The following is a 20828-nucleotide window of genomic DNA, read 5'->3' on the forward strand; positions in this document are numbered from 1 at the left end:
AGAGATCTGAGCTCGAGGATCAGCGTTTCGTGGGGAGGTAGCCTGTGGGAGCGATGGAGTCTCTGACGGAATCGGGGGTCCTCTGGAGCCTCCTGCTGGAGCAGGACAGCCAGCCTTTGCAGCAGCACCTGAAGAAGCTGACGGAGGGACCTGCCGGTGCGGAATTCTGCTGCCGGCCCGGGTCTGAGGAGATCCCCGCCGTGAGTGCATGTCCTCGCTTCTCTGTGCTCTAGGGGCCCCGGGTTTGACAATCCTTGGACCAAAATTCTTTGGCCATTTAAAATGAAAATGCATGAGCCTTGCTTCTCTTTCCATGGGAGGAGATGGCTTTAAGAGCGCGAGGACGCCAGGGAGAATGGGTCATCGCCTCCCACGTCAGTAAGGTAGCTGGTGGCAGCCGACTAATATCTCTGTACTTTAGACCCTGGGAGGCTAGCTGGCCTGCCTTCCATGCTGGCAGCCTGTTCAGATCAGGCCACTGATTTGCAGGCCTGGGTTAAGGGGTTCCTACACCCCAGGAAGCCCTCGCAGCACTGGCAGACCTCCAAGACCAGGGCTGGATGGGCCCTCCCCTCCTGACAGCCAGGACTGTGTTTGAGGAGAGGAGGGGAGAGGGGGTCTCCCTCAATTTGCCTCTGGTTTGGAGGTTAGGGCCCGACGCCCTGCACCTGCATCTCTGCTGATATCTGAGTCCTCACTGGATGTGAGGGGAGCAGGGGATGACAAAGCTCCCTGGAGAGAGCATTAGCAATGGGAGGACTTCCAGGCTGGGGGTACTCGCGTGTCTGACGTCCAGTTTCAACTGAGGGGGGATTTGGGGCCATCTGGTAGGCTGGTCCTCAGGCTGATATTGGAACTTTGTAAAATATAAAGACTGACTCGACTAATAGTTTTTGTTTTTTTAATTGTGGGAGTTCCCTGGCAGTCCAGTGGTTAGACACGGGTCTTTCATTGCCAGGGATCCGGGTTCATTCCCTGGTCAGGAAACTAAGATCCTGCAAGCTGCACAGTGTAGCAAAAAAAAAAAAAAAAACCCACAAATAAATTGTGTTAAAATACATGTAACATAAAGTTTACCATCTTAGGTATTTCTAAATGTATGTTGCAGTAGTGTTAAGTAGGTTCACGTTATTGTACATAAAATTTCTGGAACTTGCAAAACTGAAACCATACCCCCCCAAAAAAAGATCCACTTGCAGGCATGGAAAGCTAGCGGGGACCCCCACATAAGTTAGTATCTCATCACCAAGAGGTTGTGCTCGGCTGGGGCATCCCGGTGGTTCCCTTCTTGGCTCAGGAACCCCAAGGCCGTGCAGAGTGACAGCTCAGACCAGGAGCTATGGACCACACTGTGCTAGTACCATGGTTACACTCTCATTTGTAACCATGTGCCTCGGGCAAATTGCTTAAACTCTGTGCCTCAGTTTCCTCGAGTCTAAAATGGGATAATAAAGATGACCCTGTAGTCAGGTGAAAGGATGTGAAAGGCTTTTGACAGTGCTTGGAGCGTGGTTATTTCTCACTCCATGTTAGCTCTACGAGGTCGATCAGGAACTTATAGACAGTCAGGTGGTCAGGCAAGGGTTTTCAACGTGTGGACTCTTGTTCTGTGAGGCCAGGGAGCCTCACATTGAGGTTGGATATCTGTGTCGTTTTGAAACTAACATGTAGGTCAGAGGAGTGTTGTCTTCTGAGGTCTTTTCTAGCTATCGAAGTCACGGGGTGGGCTGGCTTCCAGATTTTTCCTCCCAGTGAGTGATCCTGATTCTTGAAGTTTGGGATTCTACAGGATGTTATTGCTTTGGGGAAGGTAACAGAGGATCCCCTTGGAAATACAACTCATTTTATAAATGAGCCAAAACAAGTTTAAATTTCAAATTAACTCTGGGCAAAGTAGTTGAAAGTGCTGTCTTCTCTCTTACATGGAAAACCTTCCCAAACTGAAGTCGTGCTGTTTTCTCTCCTCCAGCTTCCTAAAATCCTCTTCTCTCTGGCACAGGTAGTCAACTGAGCTGAGGGAGTCAGAACCTGCTGCCAGGGTGGCCAGGCTGCAGCAGTCCCTGTCTTGCAGGCTGTTGGTTCTGCAAAAAAGCCAAAAAGCTAACAGTGTGAAGCTCACTCCATTGTTGCCACAGCTAGTGGATTCTCAGGAAAGTGGGCGAAAAAGCGTAAATGGCCAAGACCCGTCAGTCAGCAACACCAGGACAGTCTGCCTACCTGGGTGCGCTCCTGACATAAGTCGGTCAGCAGGTCACCCAAGTGGAGTTCAGATGGTCTGTATCATGATACCTGGCCCTTCCCAGGTTGTGCACTTGTCCTTGGGTCCTTTCATCTACGGGCACACGATTGTAAGCTTAGAAAGAGCAGAATTCCTGTCTGATCAACTGGTTTATGGGATTTCCCGGAATGATTCGCTATCATTAGGAGTTTGCATTGAGGCACCAAAAAGGTGGGTGGATGCAGGGACGTCTGGCAGCTCAGGTGGTGGCAGGAGGTGAGCTGGGAACCAGGGATCCAGAGATTTGCCCCTGACTGGCCAGGGGACCTTGGGCAGGGACCGCTCTCTGAGCTTGGTTTCCTTGGTGGTAATGTAAAAGAGTTGGATTGGATAGTCTTGTACGCGGTGGTGAGCGAATGAAGTTTGAGTACCTCAAGTTGCCAGTTAGGCTTTTAATTCTCTACTTGTATGCTTTTTTCAGTCCTAGTTTTATGGGTTTTTAAAAACCCAGGGCAGTTCTGCCCCTCCCTGCACCAGTTTTATTGTGATATAATTGACATAACATTGTACTGGTCTTACGTTTTAGGATTTTTTTTTTTCCTGTCGTAAATTTCAGACCCAGCCAAGTGCTTACTATATTATTCACGATGGCAGCTTCTGAGAGCTGTACTAGGCACCGTCGTATATCCTGGGTCCTGCTGTGGGGGTAGGGGGTCCCCTTGGGCCCCTACTTCACTGTCAGTTGGTGCTTCCTGCTGGCAGAAGGCAGGACAGCAGAAGCCCAGTGTGGTCCCCTCTTCCTTTCTCCACTTGGGATGTGGTTATGTGAGCCCTGCTTAGTAGGGTTGACGTTTTCTCACTGATAGACGCTGGGTAACACTGGGTACGAAGCCCTTGGCAGCTTCAAATTCTCTCCACCATGTTTTTCCACACTGAGCCCCCTTTGCCTAGCCTGGCCTCCTGGGGTCTCTGCCTTAACTGGAACCTCAACTTTGCCTTTAAATATGCAAGCAGGCTCTCCTCCTGCACCTTCCTCCCCCGCCCATGAACCTAGCAGCATCCGCTAACCTTGGCCATTGTCACTCAGGTGTTAAGCCCCACATACAAGCAGAGAAATGAAGACTTCAGAAAGCTCTTTAAGCAACTTCCAGACACGGAGCGCCTCATTGTTGGTGAGCGGGGTGACCTGGGTGTGGGGGCAGGAAGGAAGGCTGCTTCTCTGACTAGAGGGTCCCCAAGTGAGAGTGTCTGTCTGGGAACTGGGAGAGGAGACATCCAGAGTGCTGACCCAATAATGGGGGCTCAGGGCTGAGCCCCGTGTGTGATGGTCTCCAGAGAGCCCCGCCTGGGAGGAGTCGTTGCTACTCTTGTGTCTGCAGATGGCCCAGCGGGGGGACTGGGGAAATCATGGAGGGGGAGTGGCGTTAGCTGAATTATGTTGGCCTTTCTGCCTCTAATGTTCTTGCTTCCTCTGCTGTCTCATCCTTGCCTCTGCCTCCAGGCAGTAGCCTGTTTCACACCCTTCATGTTCCCAATCAGAAGCTGCTAGGGACTCCCTGGGCCGCTAGGCTGGTATCTCTCACACCTAGCCTGTGGTGGGCAGTTGGGCTCCCTGGGGCTGCAGGCGGGGGGGCGGGGGGAGGCGGTGTCGTGCTTAATTGTAGCGGTTTACTGAGAAGCCTCCCTGTCCCTGAGCTCCATCTCCCATATTCTGCTACAGATTACTCCTGTGCACTCCAAAGAGACATTCTTCTTCAGGGCCGACTCTACCTCTCCGAAAACTGGATCTGCTTCTACAGCAACATCTTCCGCTGGGAAACTCTGGTAAAGACTGGGGCTTCCCTGGTTGTCCAGTGGTTAAAACTCCCAAGCTTCCATTGCTGGGGTGCATGGGTTCAATCCCTGGTCAGGGAACTAAGCTCCTACTAGCTGCACGGCCAAAAACTAAATTAAGAAAAAAAAAAAACCTGAGACTTGCTCCCCGAGGCTGTCCCCTGGGCTGTGGCTGAGGAAGTGGCCTCCACTTTTGTTCTTGGTTGACTTCATGCTCTACCCAAGCCTTTTTATAATTCACAAAAGCATGAGTCTTGAAGGATAGGTCTCTCTACCATGCCTTTCCCTCTTCCCTCCTTCTTGGATGTGGAGGAGAGTGTGGAGACCATTTGATTTGGGGGAAATGCAGGTAAATATTTAGGCTTCCCTGGTGGCTCAGTGGTAAAGAATACGCCTGCAGTGCAAGAGATGCAGGTTTGATCCCTGGATAGGAAAGATTCCCAAGAGAAGGAAATGACAACCCACTCCAGTATTCTTGCCTGGGAAATCCCATGGATGGAGGAGCCTGGCAGGCTATACAGTCCATGGGGTCCCAATAGCTGGGCATGACTAAGTGACTAAACCACCACCACAGAAGCAGAGTCGTAAGAGTCAGAGGAAACTTGACCTTGCAACTCAGCAGAACTGGCTTCTACTTTCTGGGTTCTGCAACCAATTAGCCATGCAATTTGAAGCTAGTCCTTTATTCTTCATTTGCCTATTTCCTAGTCTTACAAAATAAAGTGAGAAATGATAGATAAGTGACTGTAAGGTCTCATCTGGTGCCAGGGTTCTGTGTTTCTGTAAGTGGCAGATTCTGATGGGATCCATGCATGTTTATCAGGCTGTGTAGAAATGAGAAAGCAAGCTCCTTGGACCAAGAATCAAGAGACCCTTGAGCTCCCAATGAGGGTTGCTCTACAGCCTCTGAAATAAGGGACTCAACCAAGTGATCTCTGAGGAGGTTCCTTCGCGGTTGAGAAGCATATAGCCTGTGATCTGACTTCCTCTGTGTGAACTGGTGCCTGGAGAACACTCTTCACCTGACTATTAATGCTGCCTCTTGCTTGTTTTCCTTTCTCTGTTTCTGTGTGGATGCCAGCTAACTGTGCGTTTGAAAGACATCTGCTCCATGACTAAAGAAAAGACAGCTCGCCTCATCCCCAATGCCATCCAAGTTTGCACTGACTCAGAAAAGGTAAGTAGAGTCTGATCTTGGACTTACTACTCCCCCAAACCCCAGTCCCTCTACTCCTGAATTCCTGCCCTTCAGTCGCATTAATGGGGAGACCAGTAGGGTTGGGGTGAGAGGTGGTAGAGTGAAGTGGATTGTGGGAACCACCTCTGTGGTGGGCAGGTGCTTAAGAGTCTAGCAGACATGAGAGTGGGGTGCTGGGACATTGAACTTAGAGCCAGAACACCTGAAATAGAGTCCCGTGGCTACATTATGTAACCTGAGCCTCAGTTTTCTTATGTGTGAAATGGAGCCAGCGATGCCTATTTGTCAGAATCTTGGAATGACCTCCCACATTTGAAAACACTAAATTGTAAAGCACTAAACAACGGAAGTTGTGTCATTATGTATCAGGACAGCTCATCAAAAGGAGTGAGGAGTCTGATAGGAAATGGATTGTCTATATTATTGCCATGGGGAAGATGTGGTAGATAAAATCTAGAGTGCAGAAAGCACTGTGATCTTTGACCTTTAACCAGGCCCTGAAGACTGATACTTGCAGGGCTAGAGATGGACTGAACACAGGTCTATAACACCCTTTGACTTCAGGCACTTCAGGATGAAGAGCCCTGAGACTTCAAAGTCCAATAGTCTCTGCTTCGAGTTCTGCTTCTAGCATGAAGCAGCTTTGTAATTACAGGGGTCACCTACCATCACCACCCTATTTCTCTTTATTGAATATTAGCTGTTGTGTTTATTTTCCAAGGTTTTAGTGTGGTTTAAATGAAGTAGTATTTGTGAAGCACCTAGAATGTCTTCAGTAAAATCTGGTTTTCTGTCGCATTCTTCCCGCATATTATAAAAGGTCCCCACAAATGTGTAGGCTTCTTAAGAGCAGCAGTTTCTTTCTGTTTTGTTACTGAGCTCAAAATATGTAGAAAAGTGTTTGCACATGCGTCAGTGTATGTACATGTAGAAGAGGGCACACACTGATATTCAAGTGTTTGCTGAATTAATGAATCAAAGGGTGATTAGTGGGTTTACCTTCTCCTTCCTTTGGGCTGGTTCCCAGCTCACCACTTACCAATCTATGTATGGAGGCAAAGGAAGCTTTTTATGGAGGTGAAAACTTCAAACCAGAAAGAGAAGCACTGAGCAGAGTTGGATGAACATTGAAGGACTTAGAGAGAGTGGGTGACTCAGAGGTCCCAGGTGCCTGGGCCATGGCAAAGGACTTGACGACAGTGGGTAACTCAGCAAACTGACCCCTTTCACTGCGGAGCCCTGTGCTGTCATCATGGGTGCAGTATTTGAGGATGGATTAGTAGCTTTTTAAATATATATATATTTTTTTAATTTTTGGCCATGTCACGCAGCATGTGGGATCTTAGCTCCCCGACCAGGAATCAAACCCACACCCCCTGTGTTGGAAGCATGGAGTCTTAACCACTGGACCACCAGGAAGATCCCTCGGTAGCTTTTTTAAAGGAAGGAGTCCCATGTCTCCATCCATTATTTTGTAAGTCTTCACAGACATTTCTTGCCACGCTCTCTTTCAATCCAGCACTTTTTCACTTCGTTCGGGGCCCGGGATCGGACGTACATGATGATGTTCCGGCTCTGGCAGAATGCTCTCCTGGAAAAGGTAAGTCCTGCTCGCTCCTTCCTCAGCCTCAGGATGCACACCCACTAGAATGTCCCTGCCTCTTGGGTGGCGGCCCCTGGGGTGATGGCTCTTGCTGCAGCATTGGCCTACTCTTAGGAAGCCCCTGCTTCCCCCTGGTTCCGGAATTCCTCCAGGCTCGCGGTAACATGTCCTCCACTGCTGGTGACTCAGGTGCTGGGAGTAACATGTCCTCTTAAGTGAACAGCCTCCTGGCTGCCTGGAGCAAGGCCCTGTTGACTTAGGGCACTCAGTTCTGCTGTTTTAAAATGTACTGGGGTTTGTTTCAATCAGGTGTGGTAAAACACACAGAAACAGAAATAACTGTCATGAGGAAGAAGGTTTTATACTCACAGATCCCTGGAGCAGAGGCCCAGCATACCATACAGGAAGTTCCAGGTTAGTCAGGAGGCAGAGAGAGCGAGGAGGGACAGCAGAACAAGAGCCTTCATTTCACAGGAACGAATGAGTGTTGCTGTTGCTTAGTTGCCCAGTTGTGTCCGACTCTTGCAACCCCATGGACTGTAGCCCACCAGGCCCCTCTGTCCATGGAATTCCCAGGCAAGAATCTTGGAGTGGTTTGCCACTTCCCTTTCCAGGGGATCGTCTTGATCCAGGGATCAAACATGGACCTCCTGCATTGGCAGGTGGATTCCTTACCACCGAGCCACCTGGGAAGCCCAAGCAGGTTTAGGACTGGCTAGTTTGAGTGTTTCATCAGGCTTCAGGATAGAGAGACTTCTCTCCAGAGAGACCGTCCAGGGGTAATTAGTGCAAGAGAGAACTGGCCTGGAATATAAGAGCTGTAAAGGGGGAGGTCCTTGGGGGTGTGGCTTTGGCTTGGAGGCTTTACCTAGAAAAGGTGTTCTTCCTCATGGGGTGATTTTTATCTGTAGAAATTAGCTAATCCTGCAAGGGACAGGCCACCCACAGTCAGCAAGGCCTTAGATGTCAGAACATGAAAAATACAGAAAATAGGATTGGGAGTTTGTGATTAGCAGATGCAAAGTATCATGTATATATAGAATGGATCAACAGCAAGGTCCTACTGTATAGCACAGGAAACTCTATTCAATATCCTCTGATAAACCAAACTGGAAAAGAATATGAAAAAGAACATATTGATATATAGGCATATGTGAATCACTTTGCTGAACAGCAGAAATTAACACAATATTATGGGTCAACTAGACTTCAATAAAATAAATCTTTTTTAAAAAATACAGAAAGTAGGAAAATAAGTTAATACAGCCACCAGTTGACCACCTGAGTGAAGGGGACTCTGTGGGAAATGTAGATGAAGGAGACCTGGCTGAAGGTGTTAGAGAATTCCCATGCAGATGCCAAAGTTGGCGAGGGGAGCAGAGGTTAAGAAACAGCCTCCTTGCCAGAGAAAGAAACTTAGGGGGGGAAATTATATGATGATATAATAATTCCAATTATATATATGACATGTATATAGTTAGGTATAATGTGTGTATCTACCTTGACTCTAGCCCAGACTTACCATCATCTAAAAGAAATTGAACAGATGTGTTATTTAGAGCTTTTTCTAACCTGAAAGTCTGTAGCCCTCGTGTAAATCCTGATAACTTGAGTTGGTCATCAACCTTTATCAGCCATGGATAGTGGTAAAATGATAATGCATTTGGGTCTCCACTGGCAGGTTTGAATTTTCAGCTCACAACCACTGTCATTTCTAAGACAGCACTGTCATTTCTAAGACAGAGGATCATCCATATGGTTTGCAAAACCTCTCACAAAATAATCAAGAATTCCGCCTGATGAGCAGAGTCTGCCAGTTGTGCTTGCCCCAGCTATGGTCAGATGAGCTGAGCCCAGTGGACTCAGGCAGGGAAGGCTGCGTGGAGAAGGCAAACTGTGAGGAAGGGGAGGGCGTGGTCCGGCAGGGAGGCAGGCATGTCCCGGGCACGGTGGATGGTGTCCATGAAGCTGGAGGGAGGAGGTCCAGGTACAGGAGAAGCAAGTGCCTTCCTCTGGGACCAGGAGAGCGAACACAGAGAGCTGCCCCCCGACACACACACACCCACACACACACACACCCACACACACCCACACACACACCCTGGACCTTGCTGGCTCAGAGAGAACTCCAACTGCTATTCTGGGCATTTCTCCACTGGATCCTGGAACCCTGGCTCATGGCGTCCTGCCAGCTGCCTGCTTCTTAAACTATACCTTAAAACCAGTGGTGGTTTAGTCACTATGATGTGTCCGACTCTTGTGACCCCATGGACGATAGCCTTCCAGGCTTCTCTGTCCATGGGGTTCTCCAGGCAAGAATACTGGAGTTGGATGCCATTTCCTCCTCCAGGGGATCTTCCCAACCCAAGAATTGAACCTGGGTCTCCTGCATTTCAGGCAGATTCTTTACCGACTGAGCTACGAGGGAAGCCCATACCTTAAAAGGGTGACGTCAACAGAAAGCTCCAATTCCTTATCAGATCTGTTGGTGGGAACGTTCTTTACTGTTTCTGTTTTTCTTAACGCTTTTCTTTTTCACATATGTATCCCTCCCAGCATCTCTCCCTCCCAGCAAACCGAGACTCATCCATGGTCTCCACCTTTGACCTTCATTCTTTGACATTCTGTTGCCTCTTGCCTGAAACTCTGAACCTCAGTGAGAGCTAACTTTTCTTAGAACAGTGCTCTTGGGAAGAATATGTAGACATCCAGTGAAATAAGAAAAACTGTATATGGAACTAATACATAGACCTGTAGGCGAACTGATTGTGATTAAGGATAAAGAAGGAAGTATTCAGGCAGTGAAGAGAGAGTTGGATGCAGTGACCTTTGAGGCCCCTGAAGCTGTGAGAATGGCAGCTTCTTTCCAAGCACAGGAACTGCCCAGCTGAGGAATGGGCCACCTTGGAGGTGTCACATCTTTCCTGGATCTGATCCATTGGGGCCTGTGAGGCCACTGTTAGTATCAGGAGATTCCTGCTGAGTTAGGGAGACTGGCTCAAGGTTGTCTCATTCTGAGTCCAGCTCAAAAGCTCTGTGATCATTTTGGCCCCAGAGTGCCTTGGTTTATGCTGCTTAATGCAGGGCCTCATTCACAGGAGCAGGAGGCGGGCAGTTCAAGGGCCCATCGGTTCTGCTGTGCAGACCTGAATAGAGGAAACAGGTCAAGTTCCTGGCTTTGCTAAAAGCCATGTTCTTAGGGGAAAAACAGATCCGGAGTAGAGGGCAGGGCAGGGGTGGGGTTTGCATGGAGCGGTCGCTCTCCACTTATCCAGCCGAGGAGGGTAGAGTTTGGCTTTTCATCCCTCGAGGGAGTCCAGGTAAACTCTGCCTCTGTGGAGAGTGGAGTCCCGAGGAAGGGAGGGTCAAGCCTCTCTGCCGTCCCCTGCAGCCCCTGTGCCCCAAGGAGCTGTGGCACTTCGTCCACCAGTGCTATGGGAACGAGCTGGGCCTGACCAGTGACGACGAGGACTACGTGCCCCCCGATGACGACTTCAACACGATGGGGTGAGCGGGGCAGGGGGCAGGCCGCCTGCGGGGAGCCCTTCCAGAGGGGCGAGGATGGCCAGAGACTGGCATCTAAGTCAGGCCCTGAGGGAAGCGAGGGGGCACCCGGGACGGGGCTGTGGGAAGCCCCTCCCAGATGGAGGAAGTGGGTGGCTGGGCCAGCCAGCCAAGGCCAGGTAGGGAGCAGGAGGTCAGGCTGGACTCTGAGGGCTGCTGGGCCAGCATGATTTCTTCAGAGGAGGATGAGAAGCCAGGGAAGGCTTCAAATAGATAATTGATGAGACCTGACTTAAAATTTTAACATCACTCTGTCTCCTGGGTTGAAGATAGGCTGAAGGGGAACCAGGGCAGACCGGCTAAGAGGCTGCTGAATAATTTAGATCCTTTAGATGAGAGGTGATGGTGGTTTGGACCAGGAGGGTAGCTGTAGAAACAGCAGTAAGTAGTTAGTTTCTGAATATATTTGGAAGATAGAACCAGACATATTTTGGAGGATTTGCTGATGAGTCAAAAAGGACTCACAAGTGGCTTTAAGGATCCACCAGCTGGAAGAATAGAGTTGTTCTGAACTGAGATGGACAATTCTAGACAAAGAGCAGCTGTGAAGGAAGATTGGGAGCTTGATGTTAGGCAAGTTGAGTTTGGGATGACTGTTAGCCACGTGGAGATGTCACGTGGGTGTTGATGTGTGTGAGTGTGGGGAGGTCTGGGCTCGGGCCATAACCTCGGAGGTTATTAGTGGCTGAGATCACCAGGTGACTGAATTAACATAAGCAGCAGCTCAGGGACTGGGCCTGGGAAAGAGGCAGCAAAAGAAAACACAAAAGAACATCCATTGAGGTGGGAGGATGCTAGCAATTTCGTGTCCTGGAAGCCAAGGGGAGGATGTTGTGAAGAGAAGGGGCTATTGCTGTACCATGTGCTACTGATGGGTTAAAGCGGTGCAGGCAGGCTTGAGGTAGAGGTGTCGTGGTCGTGTGAGAGGCATAGAAGAATAGACCGCAAGGAAAGAGCATCAGATGTGCAGTGCATAGGCCTACGCTCAGGTACCGCTTCTCACACTGAATAGTATTATCACTTCACTGTGTATCTACTTGATTGTCTCTAAAATGCATATCATGATTGACGCAGAGTTGTAACGCATCCAGATGTGGTAATGAGTAGAGGTTAGATGCTGATGAGAATGGTGATGATGGTCTGTCCCTTGGGAGAAGCTACAATGGCATACCTGTGGTGTCCACAGAAGGGTGCCTGCCTTTATCTCAAGGAGGGTTTTTCCTCAGTGTGTGATGCAGAGAAGTTTGCTATTTATGATCCAGAATCTGGGCAGCACCAGCAAAGGGCACTCGTTCAGAGTCCTGTCCTAGTCGCTACGGGAAATCAGATGTATGCTCAGAGCACAGGTGTTTCATTAAATGGTCAGGTTGGGGTGGGATGGGGTGCCAATGGGCAAAAAAGGAATTTTAAGACAAATAATGGTCACATTTAAGAGAATGCCTGGAAAAGGTGAATTTGGGGATAGAGATTTTACCACAGGAAGGAGGGGTAAGGTGGGAAGGAGGCTTTAGAAGGGCAGTTCACAGGCAAGTAGTGGCTGGAGGAAGGCCATGGACACAGCAAAGAAACAGACGAGCCCGTATAGTTTTAGGAGTGTGAGTTTCTTGTGAGCTGGCCATCTTGGCCACCGAGGTTAACGTAGGTTCATGTTGCCTTTCTTTTTTCTTTTTTTTAATCATTATTGTCTACCTGTGCATGTTGCCTTTCTTTTCAGCTACTGTGAGGAGATCCCCGTAGAAGAGAATGAAGTGAACGACAGCTCATCCAAAAGCAGCATAGAGACCAAGCCGGATGCCAGTCCACAGCTGCCCAAGAAATCCATCACCAACAGCACACTGACGTCCACGGGGAGCAGTGAAGCCCCCGTCTCGGTACGGGCAGGGACCCCACTTTGCTTCCACCCCAGCCCAGTGATGGTGTCTCCCAGCCTGGGGAGCAGGTAGAGGGGAGGCTGGTTATGCCATGATCAGTTTATGCAGAGAGGCTCCACATTCAAATGAGTGTAGAATCCAGAGCTGGGTTCTCAGTGCAGCGGGTACCAGATTTTGTTTGGCTTAGCAGATGAGAATCATTTCAAGTCCATTGTATGAGCTTGCCCTTGGTGGCCTGCCGTGATCAGCCCGCTGGTGGAGAACTATTCCAGGTCTTCTTTTCACTGCCTTGATCTGAAGTCAAAGTCTCACATGAGTACAGGACTGCACCACTGCTCTCTGTTCATTCATTCCATAAAGCGTGATGGAAACCCTGGTATGGACACTCAGGGCTACCTTCCTTGCTACCTACCTGCTGTGCTGACTTTGCAAAAGACGTAACAGTGTGGAAGAAGGAGTCTGTCCTCTGGGACTTGGTCATGGAGCGGGAGAAGCTGGATGAAGGAAGTGTCCGGGTGTGAGCTGGCAGGTCGAAGAAAGGGTTCCCAGAAAAGGGAGCCTTGTGTTGTAGTGGTTTAGGAGTCAGACCACTTGGCCTTAGAATGAAAACATCCATTCGATGCCTAGTCTCCATTTTCTGTCTCTGAAGTTAACTTGTTTTTTTAAGTCATTGTGTCTGAGTTTGTTTTTTTTTTGACTGGCACGAGTCTTTGTTGCAGCATCCAGGCTCTGTAGTTGTGGCATGTGAGCTCTCTAGTTTCAGTGTGTGGGCTTAGGTGCTCTGAGGAGGAATGTGGTAGCTTAGTATCCTGACCAGGGATTGAACCCACATTCTCTGCATTAGAAGGCAGATTCTTAACCGCTGGCCCACCAGGAAAGTCCCTGAGGTTAACTTTAAAATATAAAGAGGTGTACCTGTTCCCTCGCAGGGCTAAAGGGAGAATGAGTCAAATATTGCTTGAGAAGCCTTTTGAACCTCGCAGGAAACAGGCAATAGTGGAGACAGGCTCATGTGGTAGAGGCCGGGACCCAGGAGAAGGGCGGGACTAAAGGATCCGGCTGTGCCCACACGTGGGGCTTGGGGTCAGGAGAAGGACAGGGCCTCCTGCTGGGTTCTGTCTTCCACAGCAGAACTGGGGAGAACCCTGGCCCCCACACCCCAGTTCCCGAGCATTCTGAACGTGCAGGCCCCCTCGGCCAGCTCTTAGACTTCCCCCTGGAGAGGAAACCAGGCTGACCGCTCTGTCTTCACCCCAGTTTGACGGCCTGCCCCTGGAGGAGGAGGTGCTAGAGGGCGACGGGTCTCTGGAGAAGGAGCTCACCATCGACAACATCATCGGGGAAAAGATTGAGATCATCGCGCCCGTGAACTCCCCTTCGCTGGACTTCAACGACAACGAGGACATCCCCACTGAGCTCAGTGACTCTTCAGACACCCACGACGAAGGTGGGTGTCCACAGTGGGGGCAGAGTGGCCCTTCCTCTCTCCAGACGTTTTTGAAGGCTTAACAGATGTTCCCATAATGGAGACAGAAGTCAGTGTGACTTCCCGGCAGAAGGGTGTGTGGGTAATAGAGCTCTTTTTTAAAAAAGATACTCTTGTTATTAGCACATATCCCTTTTTTGGGGTACTCAGTGTAGGATCCTTGTCGTTTCATAGTTGTCTGTCTTTGCTCAGCGGGCAGTGCTTTATCCTACCGTTTAGTCTTGTCATTGCATGTTGGCACTGGCTTTCCTACAGCTTTGCCCATCAGTGTTTATGCCACCAGCAAAGTACCAGCCCTCTGCCCCTGGAAATTCATGGTCGTGTCTGACCAACAAAGAGATGGAGAAGAAGTAGCCGTGACCTGAGAGCTTGTTTTCCTGGAGACTAAGAGTAGAAAGCATTCAGACAGGAAGAGCTGATCAACCATAGGAGCTGACTGTGGGATTTAGTGGCAGCCTTGAAAAAAAACACTCTCAATGGAGAAAGTTAGTCACTCAGTCATGACTGACTCTTTTGCGACCCCATGGACTGTAGCCCCCCAGACTACTCTGTCCATGGGAATTCCCAGGCAAGAATACTAGAGTGGGTTGCCATTTCTTCCTCCAGGGGATCTTCCAGACCGAGGGATCAAACTGGCACCTCCTGTGTTGGCAGGCAGATTCTTTACCACCTGAACCACCAGGGAAGCCCCTGGAAAATTAGTTAGGTTTTAATAGACACTTGCTTTGACTCAGCATAAGGGTTTCAGACCTAGTCTGTTGCCGTCAGATAGACTGTGGAGATGGTGCTTCTCTGGCATTTCTAAGTAGGTGGCTTCTTACTTCCCTCCTGCAGAAGGTTGGCCTCTCACCCTCGCCCAGGAACACGGTGCCTCTTACATTCCGGGGCGAGAGGCCAGATGCTCAGTGTTCATGAGTGTGGTTGACGAGCACTGTGAGTTGCTGGTGGGGTTGGACTTGTGAGGCTGGGCCAGCAGTGCCCACTTCTCCGTCTGTGGTCAGTCTCTCCTGTGAGTCACCTATAGCAGTATCTCACCTGTGGTTGCTTTGCCACTGCCGTCTAGGGCTGCACGGGTGGTCGCTGTGTGATAACTGGGGTGCCGCTCTTGTAAACTGAGAAGTGAGCGTCCCTCCCGACTGTGCTCCACAGTCCTGATCCTGCACAGTCGTGGGTATGGACCCTCCAGGATGCCCTGGTCTTCTCAGGTCACAGGGATGCCAGAAATGTCAGCATCCTGCTTGAGATCAGACTCCAGCCCTTGTGGGTCCCTCAATCAGGGCCTGTGTGGTGCTGAGGGCTCAGGAGGAGTGCTGAGGTTTGAGCAACTCTCCTGTGCTCTGAGGGACTTCCTGCGTGGCTCAGCAGTAAAGAATCTGCCTGCCTATGCAGGATACATGGGTTCGATCCCTGGTCAGGAAGATCCCCTGGAGAACGAAATGGCAACACACTCCAGTATTCTTGCTTGGAAAGTCCCATGGACAGAGGAGCCTGGCTGGCTATAGTCTGTATATGCATGGGATTGCAGAGTCGGACATGACTGAGCGACTGAGCATGCACACACCTGTACTCTGAAACTTTCTTCTTGTAGAAAATGACATTTATGAAGTCATGGGGGTAGAGGCTGCTTTATGGAAGGAGAGCAGACCTTACACATCACAGATCTCCGCCCCGTAGTCCAGCCTAGAAGCTTTTATATAAACAGACTCATAAGCGTCCCTGGACACACCTGCGCCCTGGGCTGCGATGGCACTTGCTGTCATTCATGGTTTAACTTACAGACAGTTGGTAACTGATCCTCTGGGTTCCGTCCGGCAGGCCCAGGGAGTAGTCATTGATTGTATTTAAACTTAGGTCTAAAAGACCACTTTACTTTGGAAGGCTGAAAGTGTAAGGGCGAGTAGTGGCTCTGCGAGCTCTTGTGAAGGATGAGTGAATGGGATGGAACTGCAGTCCCGTTGCACTAGTCCCCTTGGTATCCAGCGTGCGTGCCAGCCGAGGAATGGGGCCAGCGGACACGAAGCCACAAACGGAGGAGGCCAGGGCTCCCCCGCCCCAGCCGAGGCCTCCTCTGAGCCTTTGGCGGCCATTCCCATATTAACCGCAGAGACATAAGTGCCCTGGGGGTGTCCCTGGGGTGTCCCTCATCTTCCCAGCCTACCCTCCTCATCCTCTCTGTGCAGGGGAGGTCCAAGCCTTCTACGAGGACTTGAGTGGCCGGCAGTACGTGAACGAAGTCTTCAACTTCAGCGTGGACAAGCTCTATGACCTCCTGTTCACTGACTCACCCTTCCAGCGGGACTTCATGGAGCAGCGGCGCTTCTCAGGTCTGTGCCCCTCCCCAGGCTGGTGCCTCCCACCCCTTCCCTCTCTGTCTGCTCTGCTTTCCTCTCCTCCCCTCCGATGCACCCGCCCTTTCCCAGCCACCTGATGTACACCCGCCTTTTCCCAGCCACCTGATGGCCCAGGGCACTCCCTCTCTGGCTGCACGTGGTTCTGGAGCTCCCCGGGGCCCTGACAGCTGCTCCTCTCCACGCCACTGTGGCTGTACTTGTCCTCTGCACCCGGACCTTCAGTACTAGCCCCCAAAGGCTCAGCGGTGAACAGGAACCCCCAGGGCTCAGCATCTAGCTAAGAGCAGCAGCTGCCATGTCCTGGTTGGCACATTGCACCCACCAGGCTCATGACCCTGTCTTGTCTCATTCAATCCTCCAGTCTGCCCTGGGTGCTGGTATTGTGGTCCCCATGATACCAGGGAGGGAGGTGGATCTCAGACCCCTGTTACCTGCCTAAGATCATGCAGCTGAGAAGGGGCCCAACCGGGGTTCAAACCTAGGGCTCTCAGAGTCAGTGCCTTGCTCCGGATGCTCCTTGCTCCTGCCCTGCAGCTCCCCGGGTACCAGTAAGGCTGCTCAGCGTCCAGGCCTGCGGAGGAGCCCTTGGGCATCAGCACAGCCCTCTGCCAGGAGGAGGGGCGTGCCGAGAGCAATGGGAGGTCACGTCTCAGAGGAGAGGGCTTCTTCCCGAGGATCCCAGGCCCCCATCACAGTAGCTCCAGTGTTGCCAGCACCCCCGTAGGTGGCCCGCAGGACCTCCTGCCCTAGTCCAGAACAATCCGCATTCCGGAGCCTGTGTAGGTCCTCGGCCAGTCTACAATGAGCCTCTTTCTGCTCGGACGCCCCCTCCTCTCAGCCTCCTCCCCCGGCCCTTTGACTTCCTTTGGGGGGTGCCAGTCGGCAACCAGGCCAAGAGAAGGTCGCTGGAGGGGGCCGCTCAGAGGTGGGGACAGCAGGCCTTTTTCCTTCCCTCATCCCCTGGCTCCCTTCTCCCCTCAGATATCATCTTCCATCCGTGGAAGAAGGAGGAGAATGGAAACCAGAGCCGAGTGATCCTTTACACCATCACCCTTACCAACCCTCTAGCTCCCAAAACTGCCACCGTCAGGGAGACACAGGTGAGCTGAGGTCGGGCGGGCACAGCCTCTGTTCTGCTGTAAAGGATTCAGGAGAGAGACGTCAGGATGAACATCTGGGCGGGAGTGATGTTCAGCCTGAAACAGTGCTTAGATGCTGCGTTTCCCTCGGTTCTGGGTCCCCGTTCAGAAGTCAGGAGCGGGCTGGGGGAGGTCGTCGGGAAGGAGGGGTTTCTCCCGTCTTGCTCCTCTTCAGCCCCATCCCCCCACCCTTTCTTCCCTGCAGACCATGTACAAGGCGAGCCAGGAGAGCGAGTGCTATGTGATCGACGCCGAGGTCCTCACGCACGATGTACCGTATCACGACTACTTCTACACCATCAACCGCTACACGCTCACCCGCGTGGCCCGCAACAAGAGTCGACTCAGGTGCTGTCTCTGCGGGTGGGCAGGTTATCAGACAGCACTGATGTGCTCCTGAGGAGGAGGAGGGAAGCGAGGGGTGTTGGCTGTGAGCTCATTCTTTATTCTGTCTTTTCTCTGAATACCTCAAGACCCGCCCCATGCCCTCTGCCCAACCTGACAGCTCCTGCTTCTCCACCACATGTTTCCTTCACTCCTCTGTGTATCTCTGTCTCTTTTGTTTTAAAATATTTACTTGGCTGCACCAGGCCCTGCTTGCGGCATGCACCACCATCAGTTGCGGCAGGCAAGATCTTTTCTGAGATGCAGCACGTGGGATCTAGTTCCCTGAGCAGGGATCAAACCCGGGCCCCTGCACTGAGAGGGAGGAGTCTGGGCCACCGGACCACCAGGGAAGTCTCTGTGTCTCTCTTTAATAAAAGTATCAGAGCCACTGCTATTTACTGACTGTCTGCAGTTTATAAGCATTGTGTACTTACTTACCTCCATGAACTGGATTCTTTAGAGTAACCCAAGGAGGTGAGTTTGTCCTCACTTTTCAGGTAAGAAAACTGAGGGTCATTACAAGATGAGTAAGTTTTCCAAGAGTCACAAGCACTGAAACCCAGGTCTTAGAGAAGCGAATCTCTGCCCTTCCTGTCCTGCTGAATGCTGGGCATGTGGCGAGTTTCCGGGCATCTTGCTGATGGCAGTGGCTCCAGCCGTCCAGGCCAGCAGGAGCCCACCCATCACTCTGTTCCCAGCACCCAGGATGGGGCCTGCGCACAGCGGAGTTAGAAAGTGTTGATTGAGTGATTAGTCCGATGCTGTTTATGGCTGTCCAGGGCACTGTGATGTGCATTTCGAGGATGGAAGAAATTTAGACTCTGACATTTCAAGAAGCTTGCCCATCATTTGGATTGAAAAGCCAAGACACACACCCATCTGAGAATAACTGGGTCGTGTACCTGTATCTTAAACCAAAATCTTTGATGGAGCAGAAATTCATTCGTGTCATTCAAATTGAATAGGAGTTTGATAAAAGGTTGCAGAGGGGTCTTTGGGGAGTCAGGAAGATCAAATGAATACCCACAGTTTGGAAAAGGGTCTGAATCTTTCTTGTCTTCTTATTAAAAAAAAAAATTCCTTTTTGGCTTCTGTGAGAGCAAGCCCTCCCATCCCGCTCTTCTCTTTTTCCTTCTTCTCTTCTCCCTCCCCGCTCCCTTCTCTTCTCCCTTCCTTCTTCCTTTTTTCCTCCCTCTCCCGCACCCTCTCCCTTCTTTGACTTCGCTCCAGCCCCTCTCTTCCTCTCCTGCAGGGTCTGTGTTCCTTGCTTCTAGATTCCTTGGGGAGGGGGTCTTCCAGCTGGATGTCCTTTCTGCCCAGCTCCCTTAGAGGTAGCTGCTTGTCCAGCTAGACCCCCACAGAGCCCACCCTTAGTCCAGGAAGTGGTTGCTGGGAGCGGGGTGAGGGGCCATGGGCATGCACACATCGGACTGGGGAGGGGTCCCTTCTTCTTCCTTGTGAGGGCAGAGCCGGCAGCCTTAGACGTGAGGAGTGTTGGCAGTAAAAGTGAACCTTCAGGAGAGCAGAGCAGCGGCTGAGCAGGAGCAGAAGGAGCTGATGCTGCAGGAGACCAGGCAGCAAGAGGCCCACGGGCAGAGCAGAAGCTGGCAAAGTGCTGGGGAGGTGGAAAGGCAGGAGGCAGGTGGTAGCCAGTGAAACTCTTAACGGTGGAAACTAGGAAGCCCAAGACTCTGCCTTGGGCTTGAAGTCTCTGGAGACAGAGAGAAGGGCCCTGGGCCCTCCCAGGAGGAGGCCCCATGGTGTCACGAGTGAGCTCTAAGCTGGGAGTCAGGGCCCTTCATGTTAGTCTTTGGTCCGCTTACAAATTGTCAGACTCAGTTTTCCCATCCCTAAAATGAGGATAACCCCACTAGCTTCACCTGCCTCCCGGGGTGCCCAGGAAAATCACATGAGGTCATGGATGTGAACCTGTAAAGGGCAGCATGAGGCTGCTTTGACCTTAAACCTGAAGTTTCCTGTTCCCAGCAGAGGAGGGTCCACCCAGGAAAGGGCTGATCTTGGTTCTGGCTTGCTCCTCAGGGTCTCCACGGAGCTGCGCTATCGGAAACAGCCCTGGGGGCTGGTGAAAACATTCATCGAGAAGAACTTCTGGAGTGGGCTGGAGGACTACTTCCGCCACCTGGGTGAGCACCTGTCGATGCTGCTGGGTGAACTGTCCCTCTGTCCCTGTTCAGGCAGGGGAGGGGGCCTGGGACACAGGGAGAGATGGAGGAGGTGAGGGGGACTTCATGGGGTCCCTGAGTCTGCCCAGAAATGGGTCCATATATGTGAACATGTGCATGTTAAGAGTCTCTGACTGCGGCCTTTATGAGATAGTAATCGTGATGGGTGGGCTTCCCTAGTGGCTCAGTGGTAGAGAATCCGCCTGCCAATGCAGGAGACGTGGGTTCGATCCCTTGGTCAGGAAGATTCCCTGGAGGAGAAAATGACAAGCCACTTTGGTATTCTTGCCTGGGAAATCCCATGGACAAAGGAGCCTGAAGGGCTGTAGTCCATGGGGTCACAAAAGAGTCGCACACAACTTAGCGACTAAACCACAATAGAAAGGATCCGTGACTGCCCCCCCCAGAATGAGCCTGAGATCTAGACACACTGGTGGTAATACTGTTAGAAGGAAATAGCCACTGAAGGCATCCACTGGGAAATGTGCCGTGCCCTGGGTTGCATATGTGAGGGTGTGCGTTGGAAGCCTTTGTCTACACACTGTCGAACGACCCAGAAGAGGGCTTTGGGCTGGGCTGGGTCCCAGGAGAACTGTCTAGGGCTCAGGGGCATGCCTGAGGGACCCCCGGCCTCCAGGCAACACCCCAGAGTCTGGTATGGGAACATGGTACTTTTAGAGGGCATTCAGCTAGCAGTGGACAGAGCTGCTCCAGAGGTCAGTATGTTAGGTTGGAGGCGAGGGCATGTGGCCTCTTACGTGGTCTTTTGACCCTGACAGAGAGTGAGCTGACCAAAACAGAGAGCACCTACCTGGCGGAGATGCACAGACAGTCTCCTAAAGAGAAGGCCAGCAAGCCCCCAACGGTGCGGAGGAGAAAACGGCCCCATGCCCACCTGCGGGTGCCACACCTGGAGGAGGTGATGAGCCCCGTCACCACGCCCACTGATGAGGACGTGGGCCACAGGATCAAACATGTGGCAGGTGCGTGCCAGG

General features: G+C 51.4%; 1 protein-coding gene across 1 annotated transcript in view; it reads left to right on the forward strand.

Moving 5' to 3' along the window:
* Positions 1-20828, forward strand: part of GRAMD1B (GRAM domain containing 1B) — a 183991-nt gene that overhangs the window by 152409 nt on the left and 10754 nt on the right. Inside the window, exons 5-16 of the mRNA XM_010830661.1 lie at positions 3306-3390; positions 3939-4042; positions 5133-5228; positions 6769-6849; positions 10244-10359; positions 12131-12287; positions 13545-13734; positions 15954-16097; positions 17106-17224; positions 17469-17611; positions 19691-19794; positions 20613-20816. Coding sequence (XP_010828963.1) covers positions 3306-3390; positions 3939-4042; positions 5133-5228; positions 6769-6849; positions 10244-10359; positions 12131-12287; positions 13545-13734; positions 15954-16097; positions 17106-17224; positions 17469-17611; positions 19691-19794; positions 20613-20816 — 1543 coding nt within the window. The remainder of the gene's footprint in view (positions 1-3305; positions 3391-3938; positions 4043-5132; positions 5229-6768; positions 6850-10243; positions 10360-12130; positions 12288-13544; positions 13735-15953; positions 16098-17105; positions 17225-17468; positions 17612-19690; positions 19795-20612; positions 20817-20828) is intronic.

This window comes from Bison bison, unplaced genomic scaffold (genome assembly GCF_000754665.1).
Source record: "Bison bison bison isolate TAMUID 2011002044 unplaced genomic scaffold, Bison_UMD1.0 scf7180017864518, whole genome shotgun sequence".
Taxonomy (NCBI): Eukaryota; Metazoa; Chordata; class Mammalia; order Artiodactyla; family Bovidae; genus Bison; species Bison bison.